This window comes from Mytilus californianus, unplaced genomic scaffold (assembly GCF_021869535.1).
Source record: "Mytilus californianus isolate M0D057914Y unplaced genomic scaffold, xbMytCali1.0.p SCAF_7, whole genome shotgun sequence".
Classification (NCBI taxonomy): domain Eukaryota; kingdom Metazoa; phylum Mollusca; class Bivalvia; order Mytilida; family Mytilidae; genus Mytilus; species Mytilus californianus.
The window spans coordinates 48481639-48502048 of NW_026262723.1; the positions used below are offsets into that span (position 1 = coordinate 48481639).

General features: G+C 32.4%; 1 protein-coding gene across 2 annotated transcripts in view; it reads left to right on the forward strand.

Annotated features, from left to right (window-relative positions):
* The window catches only part of LOC127709707 (crossover junction endonuclease EME1-like), a 79877-nt gene that overhangs the window by 23914 nt on the left and 35553 nt on the right, over positions 1–20410 (forward strand). For both annotated transcript variants that reach the window (XM_052215365.1, XM_052215367.1), the window contains exons 4-7: positions 2140–2310; positions 2730–2822; positions 17897–18006; positions 18820–18943. In XM_052215365.1, the coding sequence (XP_052071325.1) occupies positions 2140–2310; positions 2730–2822; positions 17897–18006; positions 18820–18943 (498 nt within the window). The remainder of the gene's footprint in view (positions 1–2139; positions 2311–2729; positions 2823–17896; positions 18007–18819; positions 18944–20410) is intronic.

The following is a 20410-nucleotide window of genomic DNA, read 5'->3' on the forward strand; positions in this document are numbered from 1 at the left end:
GTAGTAAATGTAAATCTTGTACTTTAGGCTTTGAAATTAGCATAGAAAGATAATAGATATAGAAATAAGGAGATGTGGTTTGATTGCCAACAAGACATCTTTCCACCAAGGACCAAAGGAAAGGGATGAAAACAAGTACAGGTTACTTTATAGCCTTAAACAAACAGCAAATCCCATACTGCATATGATAAGCAATTAAAGACTCTGGGAAAACAAAATGGGAAATGATTCTATAGAGAAAAAACCTGCTTACCACATATCCTTATTTTTATATTGTTTGTCCTACTTTGTCTCTTAGGCCAACTAAAATTAATTAGTAGATGTAGAAAAAATGGGGTGGATTTAATTTTTTGAACTTCTACTTCCTCTGAAACCCTTTTGTAATGTGTTCTTCATATATGTTAGAGTATATATAATAAAGATAGCTTATATAATAAGAATTCTGCATACTTTTTCAACTTTTTCCAAATCCTGAAATAATATTTCTGATTAGCAACCACTATTATGATTACCTTAGAAACCAATTTTCAGTCAGTAGCAAAAATGTGGAAGAATGCTCTCTTCATCAATTTTCTTTAACTTGCTGAGCTGTTTGCCCATAAAATGAAGCAGTTTTTCAGAACACCATGGGCACTGCCATCTAATTTGCATTGATAACCATCCACATCAGATTGATAAACCCCCATGAATGATATCCAAAGAGCAAGAATAACGACACACATTGGTACGGAAAACAAGTATATTGAGTACAGAGGGAACATAGACCAAATCTTTGTTGAAAAAATACTAGGGTTGATGCTTTGTAGATTCTTATGTAAAATGCATCAACTTCCTTAAACGTGAACTGAACCAAGAGAAGAAGTTGTTTGATGACTAATGAGTGCCTTGGTTAGAGGGTGTTGGGTTTTTTTGGCCGATGTTTTGTACTCAAATTTCATTTGATCAAAAACAGTGTACCGGTAATACATTGCACAAGTTTGTAATTGGGTCAACTTGATTTCTTAACTCCAGTCAATTTTTCATACCAATATGTACCATGATATTTGTGCTTTGATATCATTCATGTGGGCTTATGGTAAAAAAAATTCCTGACACAAAGTTATTGTATAAATAAAGAACCCATGGTTTTTGTCTTGCCTGTCACAGTATGCGAGACATAGGTTTGTGTTTTGGTCTGTTTTTCAATTACCATAGGCAATTGGTCAACTATATTTTGTGTATGGAATAATTGTAAGGTGTACATGTCTGTGTGACAGTTTTTATCTGACCTTGACCTCATTGTCATGGATCTTTAAAAATGTTAAGTTTATGTGATACTTGTAGTGAAACCTTTATCTTTAAGACTTTCAACATAAAATCAATGGTCAGTAAAACAGGTGAGACATTTCAGCGTGTGCACTCTTGTTTTAATTACTGAAATTTGTGACGTACCCTGATTTGTGTTCTTTGACCATGTTGACACCACTAATTAGTTACTCGTAATCCAAAAATATCAGGCCCTGTCTGTAATCAATCTCTCCTACTCGCTATGTAGCTTGCCATTGTTGATCAACTTAATTATTCTGTTTAAACTACTTGAAGAAATATGAAAACCATGTCAATGTTTTGCAATAGGAAAGTTTGTATGAAACCAAATTATCAGAGCTGTTACCAGTAAGAGTAATGAACAAAATCTGTAAATTTTTTAAAATAAAAAAAATTGAGGCAGGCAGAATGAAAGTCCTCCAATCAATTTAAATTGGCCTAATCAACTAAAATTGAAAGGATAAGATATACAATCTATGTGGTTTAAATTCATGACTCAAAATCACTACACATTAATTAAAAAACCTGAAGCCAAAGTATAGCGCTTTTATTACAGTTTTTCATATCAAAGTTGATTCCTACAACATGGAGCAAAAACTTTCACCAAACTGCAAGTTTGTCTATCTCTAACATTGGGATGAATGGAATCATTAGCTAGATAGATATAAGAAGATGTGGTATGAGTGCCAAAGAGACAACTCTCCATCCAAGTCAAAATTTATAAAAGTAAACCATTATAGGTCACAGTACGGTCTTCAACACAGAGCCTTGGCTCACACCGAGCAGTAAGCTATAAAGGGCCCCAAAAAATGTCTATCACACTATTTTTTTCAGTTTATGAAAATTGTTTTAGATCCACACATTATAAATGATTGTGGATTAGGAGCAGCCATCTTTAAAGTGGGAGAAGAATTAAAGGTACCTTGTGTTACAGAGGAACAGGGCTTTCCATTTACTATATCATGGAAGAGAATGGTGACAGAATGGATAGAAAATGGTACACAGGTATAACACAACATAACATTATGAATAACAAGCCTGAAGAATGTAAAACAAATCTACAAGAGATGACCAATGTCTATTCTGTCCTGTCAGTCTCTCTTGATCTCTCGAATTTAGTTTTTGTGAAATTTATACAAACTTCAATCATGTTTGTCAATGGTAAATATAAATAAATGTTAAAACCTGTACTGTACTTTAAAACTTTATTATTAAAGTTCAAAATGATGTTCTGAATTGTTTCATGTTTTTTAGTATAAGCTGTCTTCAATTGTTTTCAAACTTTTCTTTCAATTTTGACATGTGAAAACATTAATTTTTTTTTAAGAAATAATTTCAGCTTTGCTATGAGCCATTGTTTAAAATAATTAGAGGTTAGCAACTTCCCACACTTGCATGATTTGTAAGCATTTTTTGTTATCTAGGTGGAAACTCTGAAGAGAGAAGTAACAGAAGATGAAGCCTTAATCATTTTACCTGTTTCTGACTTTGTCCATATGGTTGAAAATTCAAAACAGGTACTTATTCATCTAGCAGCAATAAATACTACCTTGACGTGCTGTTCATGCTAGTTCTTCAAGCATACTCTGTTTACTTAAATATCCCTCGCCATGCTCTTCTGAATTTAAAGTATTTCTTTACTAAATTCCTTTCGTAAAAATAAGACAAAACTCTAATGTAAATTTGGTTGATCGCAGTAACTTGTTCTTCTCTCTTGCAAACAATGTTTAACAACATAATTAGGTAATACAATTTAATAACAATATTCAAATTGACATTTGCATACAACAAAATTGTCCAACACATCATTTTATTTTAATGAACTTCAACTCTGTATCTGATCAATATTCATGAATATGACAATGAACGGTAAACTGTACTGTATGTAGTTCAGACATGGGGTCAATTACTTTTGAAAGTAATTAATTATATTCAATTACAATTACAAAATCTTCAATTAAATTACACATTACATTTGACTTTTTTTGACAATGTAATTAATTACTTTCCAATTACTTGGCAAATGTAATTAATTACTTCAATTACTTTTGAAAGGAAAATTTAGGTGATATTTTTATTAACAAAAAAAAATGGATTATTAATACACAGCATGTTGACATGTATCATCGCACATGCATTACCTGTCCTTTATTGCCGATTGGGTATTTTAGTTCAGCTTATATCTATTAATAACAACCAATGATATAAGGAATTCCCTACTGGCCACTCTTGACATCTCGCTCTCTAATTGCTTTGTGAGATGTGGGAAGGGAACCAATCAGAACAAGGCCCTTATTTCAAATTATCCAATCGGCAGAGATAATTAATTAATTATCCTCCTTTTGTTTTAATTACTGCGCGCCTCATTTAGGCATTCTAGATAATACAACTGCATGAAGCAGACGCATTGCAATTTGGCATTAGCGAATTTAAAAAATATATATATATTGGCTTTAAACATCGATAAATTTTACGGGAAAAATTGGTTTAAATCCTTGGAAATGGATATTTCGGCAACGTTGTTAACCAGTGAAAGTATAGAGAACTTTTGTCTGAGTAGCTGAATTCCCGAGAATGATATTTAACAGTGATACACTGTAGACTTTTGTGCACATTCCGGCGATGGAATTTATTGAGATCTGCTGTTGACGGGTGTAATCCTTGCATACCGTGTTCTGGTGATGGAATTTATTGTGCTTCCCTGTAGACTTTTGTAGTTTTTATCCTGCACGCTCCGGCGACGGAATTATCCGAGTCAGAAATGCTCTGTTTTAAACTTTTTTAACATTTGTACCAAATAGTATATTTGCGACTATAGGCGATATGGCGAGTGACAGTGAAGGCGAAGTAGATTTTCCACGTAATGTCGAGCAGGTACAGATGTGGGCATCCACAATGAAGCTGAATCCAAACACAGCTTCCGAATTAATAAGACTTGGCTTCGATTCTATGGAAGCGATTTCATTGATTGAAAAAGAGGATATGCCAGCTTTTAATATTCCGCTTGGGCAGCAAAAAGTGTTGATGCGAGCTGTTGGAAAAACTTTCAAGGACGGTCGCGCTGAATCTGGGAATATGGCGGACACGCACCCTTACGGAAATGAAAACGAGGCTACACAGAGAACTTCCGCTAGGATACAAAATGGCGGCACCAGCAACCAAGATGGCGACGGTGTAAACAACAAAGATGGCGACGATGTAAACAACAAAGATGGCGGCGCCCATACGTTAAACCCCCGATCGGAGGATGCCTATGTGCAAGAGATCCTAAAGATGATGTCGAGGGAGAAGATCATTACAGGACAATTTGTGAATGACTCTCATAATTCTTCCACAGGTAGAGACAATTTGCTGATCAATGACATTTACTCATGGAAAGACCCTCAAATATTTTTAAAGTCTACAAATTTTGATCCTAATGTGAATTTCTTTGATATAACTGATTTTGTACGTAATACTTTAGGGGGGCACTCAGAATCAGAGGAATTAGTTTCGGAATCGTCAGGGGGCAAATTAGTTTTCAAATCGGGGCCTGTCAAGCCAAAATTAGAAACATTGTCGGTAACACAATGGTCTATGGCTAATTTGTCCATAATGCATAAGTTGATAGCTATAGGGGAGTTACAATCATCCCAAGTTATGGATTATTTATCTTTTTCTTTCGAGCTGTGAGTTGGTGTCTGTTTTTTTCCTTGATCGGGAATACCGACGCCTGCAAAAGCAACACCAATTTAGATGGGGTACAGACATTCCCCATCTCCATTCTGTATTTTTGAGGCCAAAGTTTTTGCAGAGTCAGAATTCCCGCATTGCACCTCAAACTCAGAGCTCGAAAGTAATGGCTAATAAACATGCAGTTACATATGCTTCTCATTCTCCGGGGGGAAGGATGATTTGCAAGAAATTCAATAGTCGTAGAGGCTGTTTTATGCCACACTGTTAGTTTGAGCATTCATGTGCTATACCTGCATGTGCTGAAAAGCACCCAGCATTTCAGCATACAAAAAACTAGATACAATGGTGAAGCCTACGCGTGCTCTTGATCTAATTTCATGGACTAATGAGTTAAGTGATGATTTTGACAAAGAATTTTTGTTTTTTGGCATAGAACATGGATTTGACATTGTCACTAATGTCCCCCTACCAGAGAATGTACGCTCCAAAAATCATCCTTCTGCAAAGCCTAGTAGCCCTTTTTACAAACAGGCACATAAACAAATTTTAACAGAAATTGATAACGGAAACTATATTTTTGTCAATTCCCCCCCCCAAAATTATCAGTCCGCTTGGGGTTATCCCTAAATCTGATGGCGGAGTTCGAATTATTCATGATTGTAGCAGACCAATAGGTTTTGCAGTAAATGATTTTGCAGGAGAATTTGATAAACAAAAATTTCAAACAGTAGATGATGCATGCAAGTTAGTTTCAAAAGATTTTTATATGTCAAAAGTGGACCTAAAGGCCGCTTACAGATCTGTCAAAATAAGTGAACAAAGTAGAGAGGTCACTGGGCTTACATGGACTTTTCCTGATGGTCATGATTACACTTTCATAGATAAAAAACTTCCGTTTGGATCAAAATTAGCACCTGGTATTTTTCATAGATTATCTCAGGCAATTCGCAGAATGATGTCATGTAGAGGCTTCACCATTGTGGCATATTTAGATGATTTTTTTATTTGCGAGAAGACAAAGAAGCGCTGCGCTCAGGCGTTAGCAATTTTAATTGCGCTGCTCAGGAAGTTAGGTTTTTGTATCAGCTGGTCTAAAGTAACAGACCCCTGCCAACAGATTGTATTTTTAGGGGTTGAGATAGATTCTACTACTTTAGAAACTAGACTTCCTATTGCAAAATTGCATGATTTGAAATCAGAATTAGCTGAATTTTTATTGCGTAAGCGTGCTTCAAAAAAGCAATTGAAATCTTTAGCGGGAAAGCTTAATTGGGCGTCTGCTGTGGTTCGAGGCGGGAGAGTTTTTCTCCGTAGAATTATAAACGGCATCATGCGATTAAAGCTAGATTGGCATAAATTGTGTCTGACAGGCGAAATATTGCAAGATATAAAGTGGTGGCATAACTTTATTTCAACTTTTAATGGGAAGTCAATTTTACTTGCAAAGGTTCCTATCACCTCTGTAGCTACTGATGCTTGTAAATCAGGTGGAGGGGGTGTCTATCAAAATGATTGGTTTTATGTAAATTGGGCAGAAGATCACCCCTTTGCTTTGAAACTTCACATAAATGAATTAGAGGCTTTCTCAGTGGCGTTAGCAGTAAAGCGATGGGCCCCATATTGGCGTGGTCAGCGTATTATAGTTCATTGCGATAATGCAGTAACTGTAAGTTGCATTAATAAAGGTACATCAAAAAATGCTATTTTGATGTCCTTTTTGCGTGAGCTCTTTTGGTTATCAGCAACGTATAATTTTCACTTGATAGCTAAGCATGTTCCAGGCAAAACGAATATACTAGCAGACTGTATTTCACGGATGCATGATCTACCTTTCTGTGAACAATTTTTGCGTGATTATGTTCGACCGCCACTGTATTTACAGGATCTTGTTAGGCACATGTCTAGTAATGCCCTTCGTTTTCTTTTATTTAGGCTCACTGGTATCGAGGGAGGTGAGATCACTGGATAGTATTGTTGCTAACTTTAGATGTCATACTTATGCTGAATCTACCAAAAAGACATATTTAAACTATTTCAAGTCATACGCAGAATTTTGTAGAAGATTAAATATTACCCTTGTTCCATAAAGTCCTATGAATTTAGCCAGATATGTAGCCTATTTATCTTCAAGGTTACAATTTAATTCCATAACAAATTATTTGTCAATTGTGAGGTTGCTACATTTAGAATCAGGAGTTGCATCTCCGATATATTCCTTTTTTATGGAGTCAGTACTCAAGGGTGCTAAACGTGTGTTAGGTGCTGGCATACATAGAAAATTGCCTATTACACCAAAAATTTTGAATGAGATATTTACTTTACTGTCAGTCAGCAGTAGTAAGGACTTGTGTTTTTGGGCAGCCTGCTTAGTGGCTTTTTTCTCCTTTTTAAGGAAGTCAAATTTGTTTGCCCCTTCAATTTCAGCTTTTGATCCTTTGCGACATTTTACTCGTGAGGAAATCCATTTTCACTCAGATGGTGTCTGTTTAAAAGTACGCAAAACCAAAACAATTCAATTTTCAGAGCGTATATTAGAAATTCCCCTTCCTAGAGTGAAGAATTCTCATTTATGTCCCTCTAAGGCGCTTCTTTTAAATTTTAAACAGGTGCCAGCAGTGTCAGCCCCCTCACCTGTCTTCCTGTATTTAGTACGAGGCAAGGTTACCCCTCTTACATATACAGCCTTTGTAAAGATGCTAAAACAGAACTTATCTAGGTTGGGTTATGACAGCAGCAAATATTCGGGACATAGTTTTCGCAGAGGAGGGGCCTCCTTTGCCTTAGAATGTGGGGTTCCAGCTGATCTCATACAATCACAGGGTGATTGGAAATCTAATGCATACAAATCATACTTGGATCCTTCTTTTGCACACAGACAGGAAGTCATGAACAAATTTGCAGTTGCCCTGGGGAAATAATAAACCATTTAACCTACCTTCTACTGGTTACACCACACATGTTTGGGAAGTTTGGAATACCACAGATTATTAATTAATTAATTTGTGTATTGTTTTCAAACTGTACTGTTGTTTGTGTTTTATTAATATGAAATTTAAGCATTAAACTGTGGTTCTTTTCCCAAACATGTCTTTGTTTTACACTAGTTACCATCTGGATTCATAGGTTTCCTGACTGGATTCCGATCAGAGTTAGACATTAACATGCATCTGATCTGAGACTGGTCTAGATTCCAACAGCATATATACACACTATACACATACACAGGGGGGAGGGAAATGGGTGGGGCCGTTTCAAAGTGATGTGGATTAATGTGATATTTTTATTAACAAAAAAAAATGGATTATTAATACACAGCATGTTGACATGTATCATCGCACATGCATTACCTGTCCTTTATTGCCGATTGGGTATTTTAGTTCAGCTTATATCTATTAATAACAACCAATGATATAAGGAATTCCCTACTGGCCACTCTTGACATCTCGCTCTCTAATTGCTTTGTGAGATGTGGGAAGGGAACCAATCAGAACAAGGCCCTTATTTCAAATTATCCAATCGGCAGAGATAATTAATTAATTATCATCCTTTTGTTTTAATTACTGCGCGCCTCATTTAGGCATTCTAGATAATACAACTGCATGAAGCAGACACATTGCAATTTGGCATTAGCGAATTTAAAATCCCATCCTCACCCACCCTATTTTATTTTTAATTTTTATTGAGATATTTAGGTTGCTTCATCAACTAATTATAGATATATAATTGATTTAATTTAACTGTATATTTTATAAATGTGTAGAGTAGATTATATTACAAGAACACACAGTTTTGGTTTCATATTATAAATGTAATATTCCCTTGAGTGGAATACCACAGATTATTAATTAATTAATTAATTTGTGTATTGTTTTCAAACTGTACTGTTGTTTGTGTTTTATTAATATGAAATTTAAGCATTAAACTGTGGTTCTTTTCCCAAACATGTCTTTGTTTTACACTAGTTACCATCTGGATTCATAGGTTTCCTGACTGGATTCCGATCAGAGTTAGACATTAACATGCATCTGATCTGAGACTGGTCTAGATTCCAACAGCATATATACATACTATACACATACACAGGGGGGAGGGAAATGGGTGGGGCCGTTTCAAAGTGATGTGGATTAATAACATGCATTTATTCTATCATATGTACATAATTATCATACATTGCTTTATAGTAATAACAAATGAGATCTACAGTGACTATTTTCAAATTCAGCCAGTATCAAAGAAGAGTAAAAGTTAAATATATGGTGTGTTACAGGAATAAAGAAAAACCAAACATAAATCTAAAGTGCTCATAATACTTTGTCTATCAGGAATCGCTAGGACTAGATGTCTGGCTTAATTTAATGTGCAAAATGATAAAAAGCCTTATTCAATATTTGGAAAATATTAAATTTTGTTTAATTACCTATTGAAATTTTATGTTTTAATGTATTTCATTGAAAATGATACAAGAAGAGAGCCCTATAGTTAAAATTTTATTTTTTTATTTTGATCACAACTTATTAAAATTATTTTTCCTAAAGAAATGATTTAGAAAGTCTGACTTTTTAAAAAATATAATGTAGTTTTAATCACAATTAATTAATTTAAAAAAAAATCATGTACCTAGGAGTATATTTATCTCTCTCTAATTGGCTTAACACCTGTTTAACATGCAAACATAACTGTTGTAAAAACAGTCATTATATAGTTTATGATAAAACAAATAGCCAGAGGTTATATTTATTGATTGACTTATGACCTTTCAAATTGATTATGTTGAATCAATGTCTAACAATATCCATCTGAATATACATGTAGGTAACAAGCTAATTAAGGTATAAGACGGTGACTTACTAATGGTTTCTTTTAAACACAAATTATGGCATGTTTCTGCAGTATTTTTTTTTTCTTTTTAATTTTTTGTTCATTCATTACAAAATAAAGAATCTTCCATGGTTGTGTAATTACAGAATGTATACTGTGTAGGCTTTGATTTGTCAGCTAACTACATTTGCTAAGGTCGTGGCTTTTCATAATTTTTTGAGAAAACACAAGATTCAATCTTTCTGATCCCAAATTTCAAATGTAATTGAGTTGTAATTGAAAAGTAATTGTCAATTACAGACAATTTTGGCTTTGTAATTCATTACTTTCAATTACTTGTAATTGAAAAAAATGCTCAATTACACATTACATTCAATTACTTAAGAAATTGTAATTAATTACAGCCAATTACAATTACATATTTCAATTACCCCCATGTCTGTTGTAGTTACTGTGAGCACATTTGATGAACTGACAGCTCAACAATTCCTTTATTAAATGTAACAGAACCTCACCCTTTAAACCGCCAAAGGATTTCACGTGCATATATAACCAATATATCTAAATCCAAACATGTTTTACAACTTCTCTAACCAGTTTTGAATATATTTAACTATATTTAACACAGGGGAATCCATAAAGTCAAACGAAAAGAAATATAATTAAATTCTCCCTTGCTATACTCTTACAAATTTATTATAGGATTAAATGCCTTTTTAAAGGAATTTATTGGTGTATAAACTCGACCAATTCACTCACAAACAAATAAAAGTCCGAAGGACTTTTATGATATGTTTGTGAGTGACTTGGTCCAGTTTATACACCAATAAAGGAGTAAGTCCAGTAAGACCCCTTTTTGGCCCCAAAATAAAGCAGTTTTACAAAACTGTTAAAATGTAAACTTTGAGTTATTTATTAAAAAGTAGAATGCGTCTGCTACATAAATATAGGCTGTTTTTGACAATACAATGCACATATATCGGGAACTAATATCATTAAGTCATGCTAAGTTACTGAAATCTTCACAATTTTAGCATTTTAGTTAAATTTTAGACGGTTTCCGTCTTAAATGAAAGTGGCCGCATTTGTGTTCATTCTTTATATTGAAATGTAAGTTGTATTTCATGATAACACATAACATATATAAAGGTTGAGGATGAACACGGATGTGGCCATTTTCATTTTTGGCAAAAACCATCTGAAAAGTGACATTTGTTGGCATATTTGATAGATTTTTCATATTTAAGCTTGAATCGGAGCGTTTTTAATGAGTAAATCAGTTAAAATCTTTCACATAAACTAATAGAATCAACCAAAATAGACACTTAAGTGTTTAAAAAGTGTCCAAAATCTTGCGTCATATGAACCTGAAATTTGAGGCCAAAATCGGCCCTTACCGGACCTACTCCTTCTTTTAAAAAGGTGTTAAATCCTTATAATTCTTTAAATTGGAATTTATTTTTCCACACTCATAACCTCTTTCACACATAAATTGTATAATTATGTCATTGAATCAATCTGGCGCATGAGTATATTTATTTGTTAAATCAAAAGTATGTACTCCATGAAATTTGATATCTGATAAAAAATAAACTACAAAAAATCATAATATCATTCAAATGAATGTTTTGTATTTATTATTTAATTTAACAATTAACGCGAGGTGAAAATAAATAAAATTTAAACGTCGAGCCGGATTGTCAGTTATTATCGTCGCCATCTTGTTTACATTGGTTACAAAAAGAAGTTCGGTCAACGTCGTCTATCGAAAAATAAACAACGTCAAGAACAACTAACAGATGTCCTCTCGGCCAATCATATCAACGTATTCCCTAATATGCAAATCATATAAGAATTATTCAAATATATTTTTTTACTAAATTCCTTCGTATAAATAAGACAAAACTCGAATGTAGATTTGGTTGCTCACAGTAACTTCGACAAAACAAAGGAAAGGAGTAGATACAATTTGAATCAAATGCCAAGATGGCTTAGTTAAATTTTTTAATACCCTAATATGTCCGGAAATAGTCTTTTTTCAAATAAAAATTAAGATTCTAAATTGGACACACTATTTCTTGGAAAAATAAGTCCACCAATAAAAAACTGAAACCATTTGAAACACACCACATTCGAAATTTCTCAAATAAATGCGGTATTTCATAATAGTAGTACTGGCCTTGATGGTTCTACAATACACAATCAACTACAGTCAGGATTCTACTTCGTCAAAATTATCTCCCCATTAAGCCACCAAATTTTTATAATCGTAAAAATGGAAGCCGTTGTAGTGATGACGCGCTGTCAATTTAGCTCTTGAAAACCGATAAATTTATCCACATAGCATCATTACGATCCTTATATGCCAGTTGTGTTTTAAAAGACCAATGTATCTACTAGCTATTTAGCATCATTTAATGTACTTTTATGCATTTGGTCAACTTAAAACTATTATCTGATTGGTTGTCAGGGGGAATTTTCGAAAGTTCAAAAATATTTAAAAAAATGCTAATTAAATATTTCGTGGAAGGGCAGACTAAAAATTTTCAAAGGTTGAAGACTAATTATCCTAGATAACACACACAAAAAATGAAGTTTTTTTTGAAGATATGCATTTTTAAGATCCACTTGAAAAGTCTGTTGTCAAGTACTTTTAGTAAAAATTTGTAATTCGAACACATCTATTCTGCTGTTATGACTCATTAGAAAGGTATTTCACTTGACCCATATATTTTATTTATTAGTACTGTAAAGTTTTAATGTTATTATATCAACCTAGAGCCTATATATATAAAAATAATAGAATCTGAAGCGAGATGATGTATGAAATATGTTTTTTTATACGTTTTCAAGACGTAATAGTCAACTCAAACATGCCTAAACATAAAAAGGTGTACTCGACTTTCTCTTTTTGAGGAAATTATTGCCCATTTTGGGGATTTTTTCACAAAAAACTTGCGCCGGAGGCAGAGATGCAAATTAATGCTTTAAAAGGATCAATCTATTATCTTTCTTTGGAATTTTTTTCAGCGGAATTTATGCTTATGCACAAAAAAGATTCACATGTATTTGCACCTACTACAATCGACTGTTTTGTGAAAATTTTTCTATAATTTTAAAGTTTACAAATATTACGAAGTTCCATACCATAATTTAAGTAAAAACACATACATAATATGCATAAAATCCTGAATAAGGCACATCATTAAACTTTTAAAGCCCATAGAAACAGATGTAAACAATTCAAATTTACCAACTTGGCCTTTTTTACCTTCTCTAACAAAGAGTTCCATTTCTTTTGTTTAATTTCAACTGGGTTTCCGCCTGACTATCAACCACATGAACTGGCAAATCTTGGATTTCTGTTGAGACTATAAAAAGAAAAATAAAAGAAGTGAAAATCACAAACATTCATGTTTTCCCGTTCTATAAAGTAAATGTAGACTGACATCAAGAGATCCATAAAGGAACAATACTTTATAACAAAATTCAAGCCAAATTTAAATGCGCAAGGTTTTCAATAGCGTTACAATTGGCTCTCCATATTTTACGTTTTTTACTCGTTATCTCCCTTTTATAATTGTATAATGACATTACGTACTTAACTACAGTCTCTTAGTTACAATTTTTCGCCTTTCACCTGAAGATTGTTGTAAAAATATGAAAGTACTTGTGAATATTTAAAAATAATATATGCATGATCCAGCAATATTGGAACTTTTAATTGATAAATCTAATGGACGATTTAAAATATTTCCGTTGTATATGGTCAATCGTCAAAATGATTTTCTCCGGAAGAAGAAAGAAGAATTATTCATAAACATTCTCAACCCGGGATTAAATGATAAATAATATTTTAATTTTTAAGAAACATTATAAAGACTTTATTCCAATTTTAAAATGACATTAGTAGTCTCCCTTGTATTTGTTAACGTCAATCAATTGTTTTATAACATTTATGTATACAAGTCACATTACCTGAAGATCTGTGAAAGCAGTGAAAGCGCTAGTAAAAGTGATGAATTGAAACCGTCATTATCTTATATTAATTTTCTTATATATATATATATATATATATATATAAAACTATTAAAAAACATGTCACATATGATGTGAAAACAATGAATCAAAGAATTCAACTTTATATATAACTAATATAGGACAATGATGGTGTTTAAAAATTACACCATTCCAGGCCCTTTTGTTTTCCACATAATTAATATTGCCAATAATTAACAAGTTCCGGGTTGAATCCGATACCGATACCAATAGTATATGTCAGTTGTAGTTTCCAGTTGTAGTTAACAGTTACCTTCTGTAAATCCCTCCTCTATCAGGAGAACCTGGAATTCTTCCAGTAGTTGTTTTATATGTTACACTATGTTACACTATTTAACAAGTCTGTTTTCTTCTAACTCAATACAACTATTAATTTTGGTTAATTAGTTAAAAAATTGAATTTAGTTTATAGTTAGTTTATTGTAGTAAGAAAACAAGGACAGGTTCAAACAAAGATTTTGAAAGCAGAGAAAACTGTGCACCTTAAAATCAGCACAAATTTATCAGATGACAATACAGATATTAAAAATCTAGGCTAAAAATAAGGCATAGGTAGTTTAATTTAGTCATGTACCTGGGATGTCGCAGGTGTGTTCTAGTTATTTTTTAAGAATACAGATAGAATTCTATATCTGCAAAAAACATCAGGAGCAAATGGACCCATAAGGAATTATTACGACTCATCAAAATCCAATATTTTACCTAGCTCGTCTGGACATCTATAATCAGGCCTGCTTATTCATACTACTTCTATTACACATTATTATTTAAATATAAAGTGTAAATGATATAATATTGGAACATGTTTTCTAATTGACATCAGTTGTAATAATTATGATTTTTATTTTTATAATATTGACAGATTTCATTTCTCTCTATTTTTACTTATAATGCTTCATAATAGTTTATAAAATAAAAATTATACTCAATGAAAATTAAAAATAATATCCATATATATCAAATTATTAACAACATTTCATGTGGCACTGAGCTACCAAATACAACAAGCAATATAGTGAGGTAATGTCTAAAGTACATAACTATGCAGTTCAAACTAGCTGACACTCAAGTTACACTGATTAACATACATAACTAGAGTTCAAACTAACTGTTGTTCAAGTCAACTGCGTGATATTTGATATCTGTGTGTTGACAGATATATAAAAAGTGAAATTCATTTCCGAATGATCTGTCATTGCATAACATGCACCATTTCTCTTCCGTAGGAGTTTTTATCGATCTGCCAGTTTTATTTGCAAATTTGATGTTCAAACATCGTAGTTTAGTAATATGAATTTTATTCTCCTTTTTATATGCCCGTCAAATTTTTGACGGGACGTATTATGGTATACAAATGTCCGGCGTCCGTCCGTCTGTCTGTCTGTCCGTCTGTCTGTCCGGGGTAAACATTTCGCACCGTAACTTGAGAATGACTTATCCAAATTTCATGACACTTAACATAGTTGTTTCTTATGATGGTCAAACGATCTGTATACTTTTTGGTGAAAGTAAGATTAAAACTTTTTGAGTTACGGGACTTAGTAACTAAAACAGGTGTGTGTTTTTTTTCACATGTCGCGCCGTATCTCAAAAACAATTTATGATTATTGCTTAAAACTTTACACACTTCTTAGTTATATTAATCTTAAGATCTGTATACTTTTTGGTGATGATTCAAAATTTTATTTTAGAGATATTGAGTATTTTGTTAAAAAAGGGGGAGTGGTTTTTCACATGTTGCGTCGTATCTCAAAAACAGTTTATGATTATTGCTTAAAACTTTACACACTTCTTAGTTATATTAACTTTAAGATCTGTATACTTTTTGGTGATGATTCAAAATTATTTTTTCTGAGTTATTGAGTATTTTGTAAAAAAAGGGGAGGGGTTTTTCACATGTCGCGCCGTATCTCAAAAACGATTTATGATTATTGCTTAAAATTTTACACACTTCTTAGTTATATCAATCTTAAGATCTGTATACTTTTTGGTTTTGATTCAAAATTTTATTTTTGAGATATTGATTTTTTTTTTTTAAAAGGGGGGGTTTTCACATGTCGCGCCATATCTCAAAAACGATTTGTGATTATTGCTTCAAATTTTACACACTTCTTAGTTATATTAATCTAAAGATCTGTATACTTTTTGGTTTTGATTCAAAATTTTATTTTAGAGATATTGAGTTTTTTGTAAAAAAAAAGGGGGTTTTCGCATGTCACGCCGTATGTCAGAAACTATTTATGCTTATTGCATAAAAATTCACACACAAGACGACGGGCGTATCATGCGCTCATGGCGCAGCTGTTTATTAAAGAAGTCAAATGTTTTTCAAATTAACACAAATTTTCTTTGAATAAGAAATAAAATTAACCTTGAAAAAGAAGTGTCTATCTCTCTATATTCCGTTGCTTCTCAAGCTGTCAAAAGACACTGATTGTTTCATACTTAGCTTAAACCTATATTATCTCAAATTGACTTGATAAAACCGATCCTTTTAGAATCACATGAATTAAAATTATGCATATTATACATATTCTTCCAAGTTGGTACTTTTAAATTACTTTGGCCTAAAACATTTCAAGTGTATGATTGATTATATTAACAAGAGTTACAAACAATATATTTGTTATTAATATTATTATTAATATTTATATCTCGATCATCATAACCAATTATTTTACTAATATAGAATAAGGAGATGTGGTATGATTGCCAATGAGACAACTATCCTCCAGAGTTCAAATGAAGTAAATGTTAGCTCGTCTGCACAGTATAATCATTCCTGGTTATTCATACTTCTAACACAGATAACTAATTAAACATAATGTGCACACATTATTATACTGCAACTTGCAAATATAATTTCATGCTTCGTTTTTGTTTTTGTACAATCCTAAGAACATTTTTACAATATTATAATATGTTTCATAATTCTCAATAAAATCATAAATATACTGAACTTTATTTACTGCTGATTACTGAAAAATGGACGTCATGTTGTCCTTGGACTTAAATTTCTTTTTACTGAAAGCCCTTGCAATGGCAGTTAGTAAATTAACAGCATCATCTGTATTATTGGCCTTCACACTATCCAAGTACTTCTGCACTGTATCCCAGTCATGCTTATAGTTTAATGCTTCCTTCTCTTCGGTAATCAGATTAGAGACAGCCTCCAATGAAGTTAATTTGATGTCATTGTCTATTTTGGTCATGCCTTTGTGCTTGAAAGTGAATTCTGTAACACCACCAGAAACTTCCTCCTTTCTGCAAACTGACTGACAAAATGTGAATAATATTATTCTTCAGTTAGTCTATTTTGTTGTTCAAGACTCTTGATAAAAGAGAAACTGTACCATCTGCAAAAAATCAATTTCAGCCCCATCAGGTTCTACCGTACCCCTAACATCGTGGTCTGGATCAGCATTGGACATTATGTACACAGACAATAAACAGTAAGCTGTACTTTGTAGTTACTGTGAGCACATTTAATAAACTGACAGCTCAATAATTTCTTTATAAAATATAACGGAACCCCACCCTTTAAACCGCCAAAGGATTTCATGTGCATATATAACCAATATATCTAAATCCAAAATAACAATAACCTGTTTTACAACTCTCTAACCAGTTTTGAATATATTTAACTATATTTAACTCAGGGGAAATCCCTAAAGTCAAACGAAAAGAAATACATAGATAACATTTCAACATTCAGATGGTTATGGCCAATATAGAAAGATCGACAACACAAAATCCAACTGATTTGTATCATACATTTTGTGATAAGAATAAGTGATCGATTTATTGTTGGTAACTAAAGGTCTAGTGACAAAAATAGGAATAATTGAGATGTGCGTGTAATGTCAATGATATTAAATCTCAAAGCACATTGGAAAGGGACATAATAAACTGGAAATAAGTCTCCAAGATATCCCTCCACAAATAAATTTACTTTCTTGAATAAATATGTTAAAAAAGTTCAGAATACCAAATATTTACAAATGAATTAATTCTTACATGTCATATATTTTTATTTAAGGATGGATTTGAAGGGAAGACAACTTTACTACAGTATATACAGATTGTACAACAGCGGCAACCAAGAATTTCCATCACACCTGCTGTCATTGGTTTGGAAAAATATTTCCGGTAAAATTTAAGTATAGTTTATTTATTTTGAAAGTGTTTTTTTTTAAGGGATGCCAAATCTGTTCCTAAATTTTTGTTTTTAAATACTCCTCAAAAGGTATATATATTCATTTGATATGGTATGACCAAAATCTGAAACATATTTCTTAAAGGAAATAAAGGATTTAATGGTTTTCAAATAACCACAAACATCATGCATATGGCAGATTAAATAAAATGAAATCTGGAGATTCTGAAAACTTTTGCATATATAAAGACTTTATATTTTCAATAGGAGGAAATAATAAAGTCAGGACAATGTTGTAAGGACAGAAGGAGTAGTGGGCTGTGCTTGATATATATGGTAAAGATACAAGTGTTTTGCTCGAGATCTTAAGTTGACTGTAGATGTCTTTTCTGGTTTTGTTATCGATTTTCTGATGTACATCCCACTACACTTCTATTCATGATTATAGTTTTTATATCTGGAACTTTTTCATAGGGGAAATTTTTATTGTTATATTACACTTCATACTCAACTGACCTAATTTTTTCTAGTCACATCCAAATTTTTTCAATACATGCCCAGGTCATCAAATAATACGGGATTTCATCATATGACCCATTTTCATACGTATTCCACTTCCAGGAGATCTGGACTTCTAATGTCTAAAATGCTAGATTTTCCTCTAAGAAAACGGCAAATTCAAAATGCAATTCTGTTATTACCAACTTTTTTTATTCAAGCTACACCTATAAAACATGTAAACAAAATGCATGTCTGGCATGCTAAAATATAACTGTCAATGGTTTCTTTCATGACTTTTTTTTTAGTGATTTGAAGACCATTAAGCAAAGACAACATAGAGAAGCTGTTCTAGCCACAGGAGAAAGTTCACAAACAACAAAGAAGAAGAAGAATATTAATACTATTGTATCACGTATTTATGTTGAAGAGGTAAATTTTGAATTTCTTCAAATTTGAGTGCCTTTGTAATCTAACTACTATAAATCCAGAAATTTTTGCGATGTTTTTATTATTGTGAAAATTGCAATAGGAGAGGTTGCAAAAACAAAAACTCAAATTTAATAATCATAGCATAATTTGTCTGCAGCATTTCCTCATCGCAATTATTTGTCTCATGTTATTTTACATAGCTCAACAAGAGCAATAATAAATGCTTACTAAATTTCCTGAATTTACAGTATTTCACAATAGTAACCATATTTGGTCGTGTTTAATCCATATGAGTACATTGTCTGCACACCCTTTTTCACCACACAAATTCAGGAAAAAAACTTTTTGTCACTTGTTGAAAACATCTAATGAAACTCCTGTAATTTCAAATTGTGATTGTTGGTGGTATTTTCATGGAAAATCTTATTTTCCATTATCAAGTAGAAGTTGAAAATGCTCGTAAATGAGTCTAGAATAATTCAAGAGTGTTAAAATAACCCAAAATCATCACACACAAAATACAATTGGAAAAGAAACAAACAAATACGGGAAAGGTGTAAGGTAAATCCATACTTTATAGATATTTCAAAAGAATGTCTTTGAAAGGAAGACAGTGCCGTCTTTTAGAAAAAAACTGTTTAAGTTTAGTTTAAACAATATTTATTCAGATAAATCAACATTAAACCATATTATACAAATGAAATAAATATTAAGGATTCAGAAACAAGCAATTTGCTTTTAAAAATCTGTCTCCTCTGTTTAAGTTTATCCATCACATTAATGTTTTAAGGACCTTTTAGTTAAAACAAAACACAATGCAGCATTGTGAAACACCAAATCTGATCAAATGACTGATTACATTTTTTAAAGGCAGTGCTTTAATGCCTTTCTGGTTGCCGTGTTAATCTTTCTTTCCGCGATATCCAACTTATCTACGTGGGGGGTCATTAGGCTCCAAGTAGATCCGGAAAATGTTGATTCTCTCCTCTTCTCATTGTGATATAAAATGTTTTTTGTTTCATTTCATTTACATTGGGAAATAGAGAAACGATCATTGTGTTTTGTTAGTTTTAAAAACTTTTGATATATTTGTATTTTACATTATAAGCAGTCAACCGATTGACAAACTAGAATTATTTGAATTCCGTGTGGAAAGAGGTGGGGTTAATTTCGAGTGTTATCGCAATCTAGATGTTTATAAATCATTTCAGTCGTTGATATAATAATTAAAGGTCGACTGAACATGAATTATATTATACAATTTAAAGCGCATTTCTGTTTATGCACGCGAACCCGTCTAACGTTATTGTTATTTCGCAGTTATATAAAGTAGCAAATTATCGTTCCTGAATAGGTGGTGCCGTGGTAGCCGATCCTGTTCTTCAACTTCCGGTTTCTGCACTGTGCAACTATTACAGTTGCATTTTTAATTAACGATGCCAAGTACTTGTTGTTGTGTACCTGGAT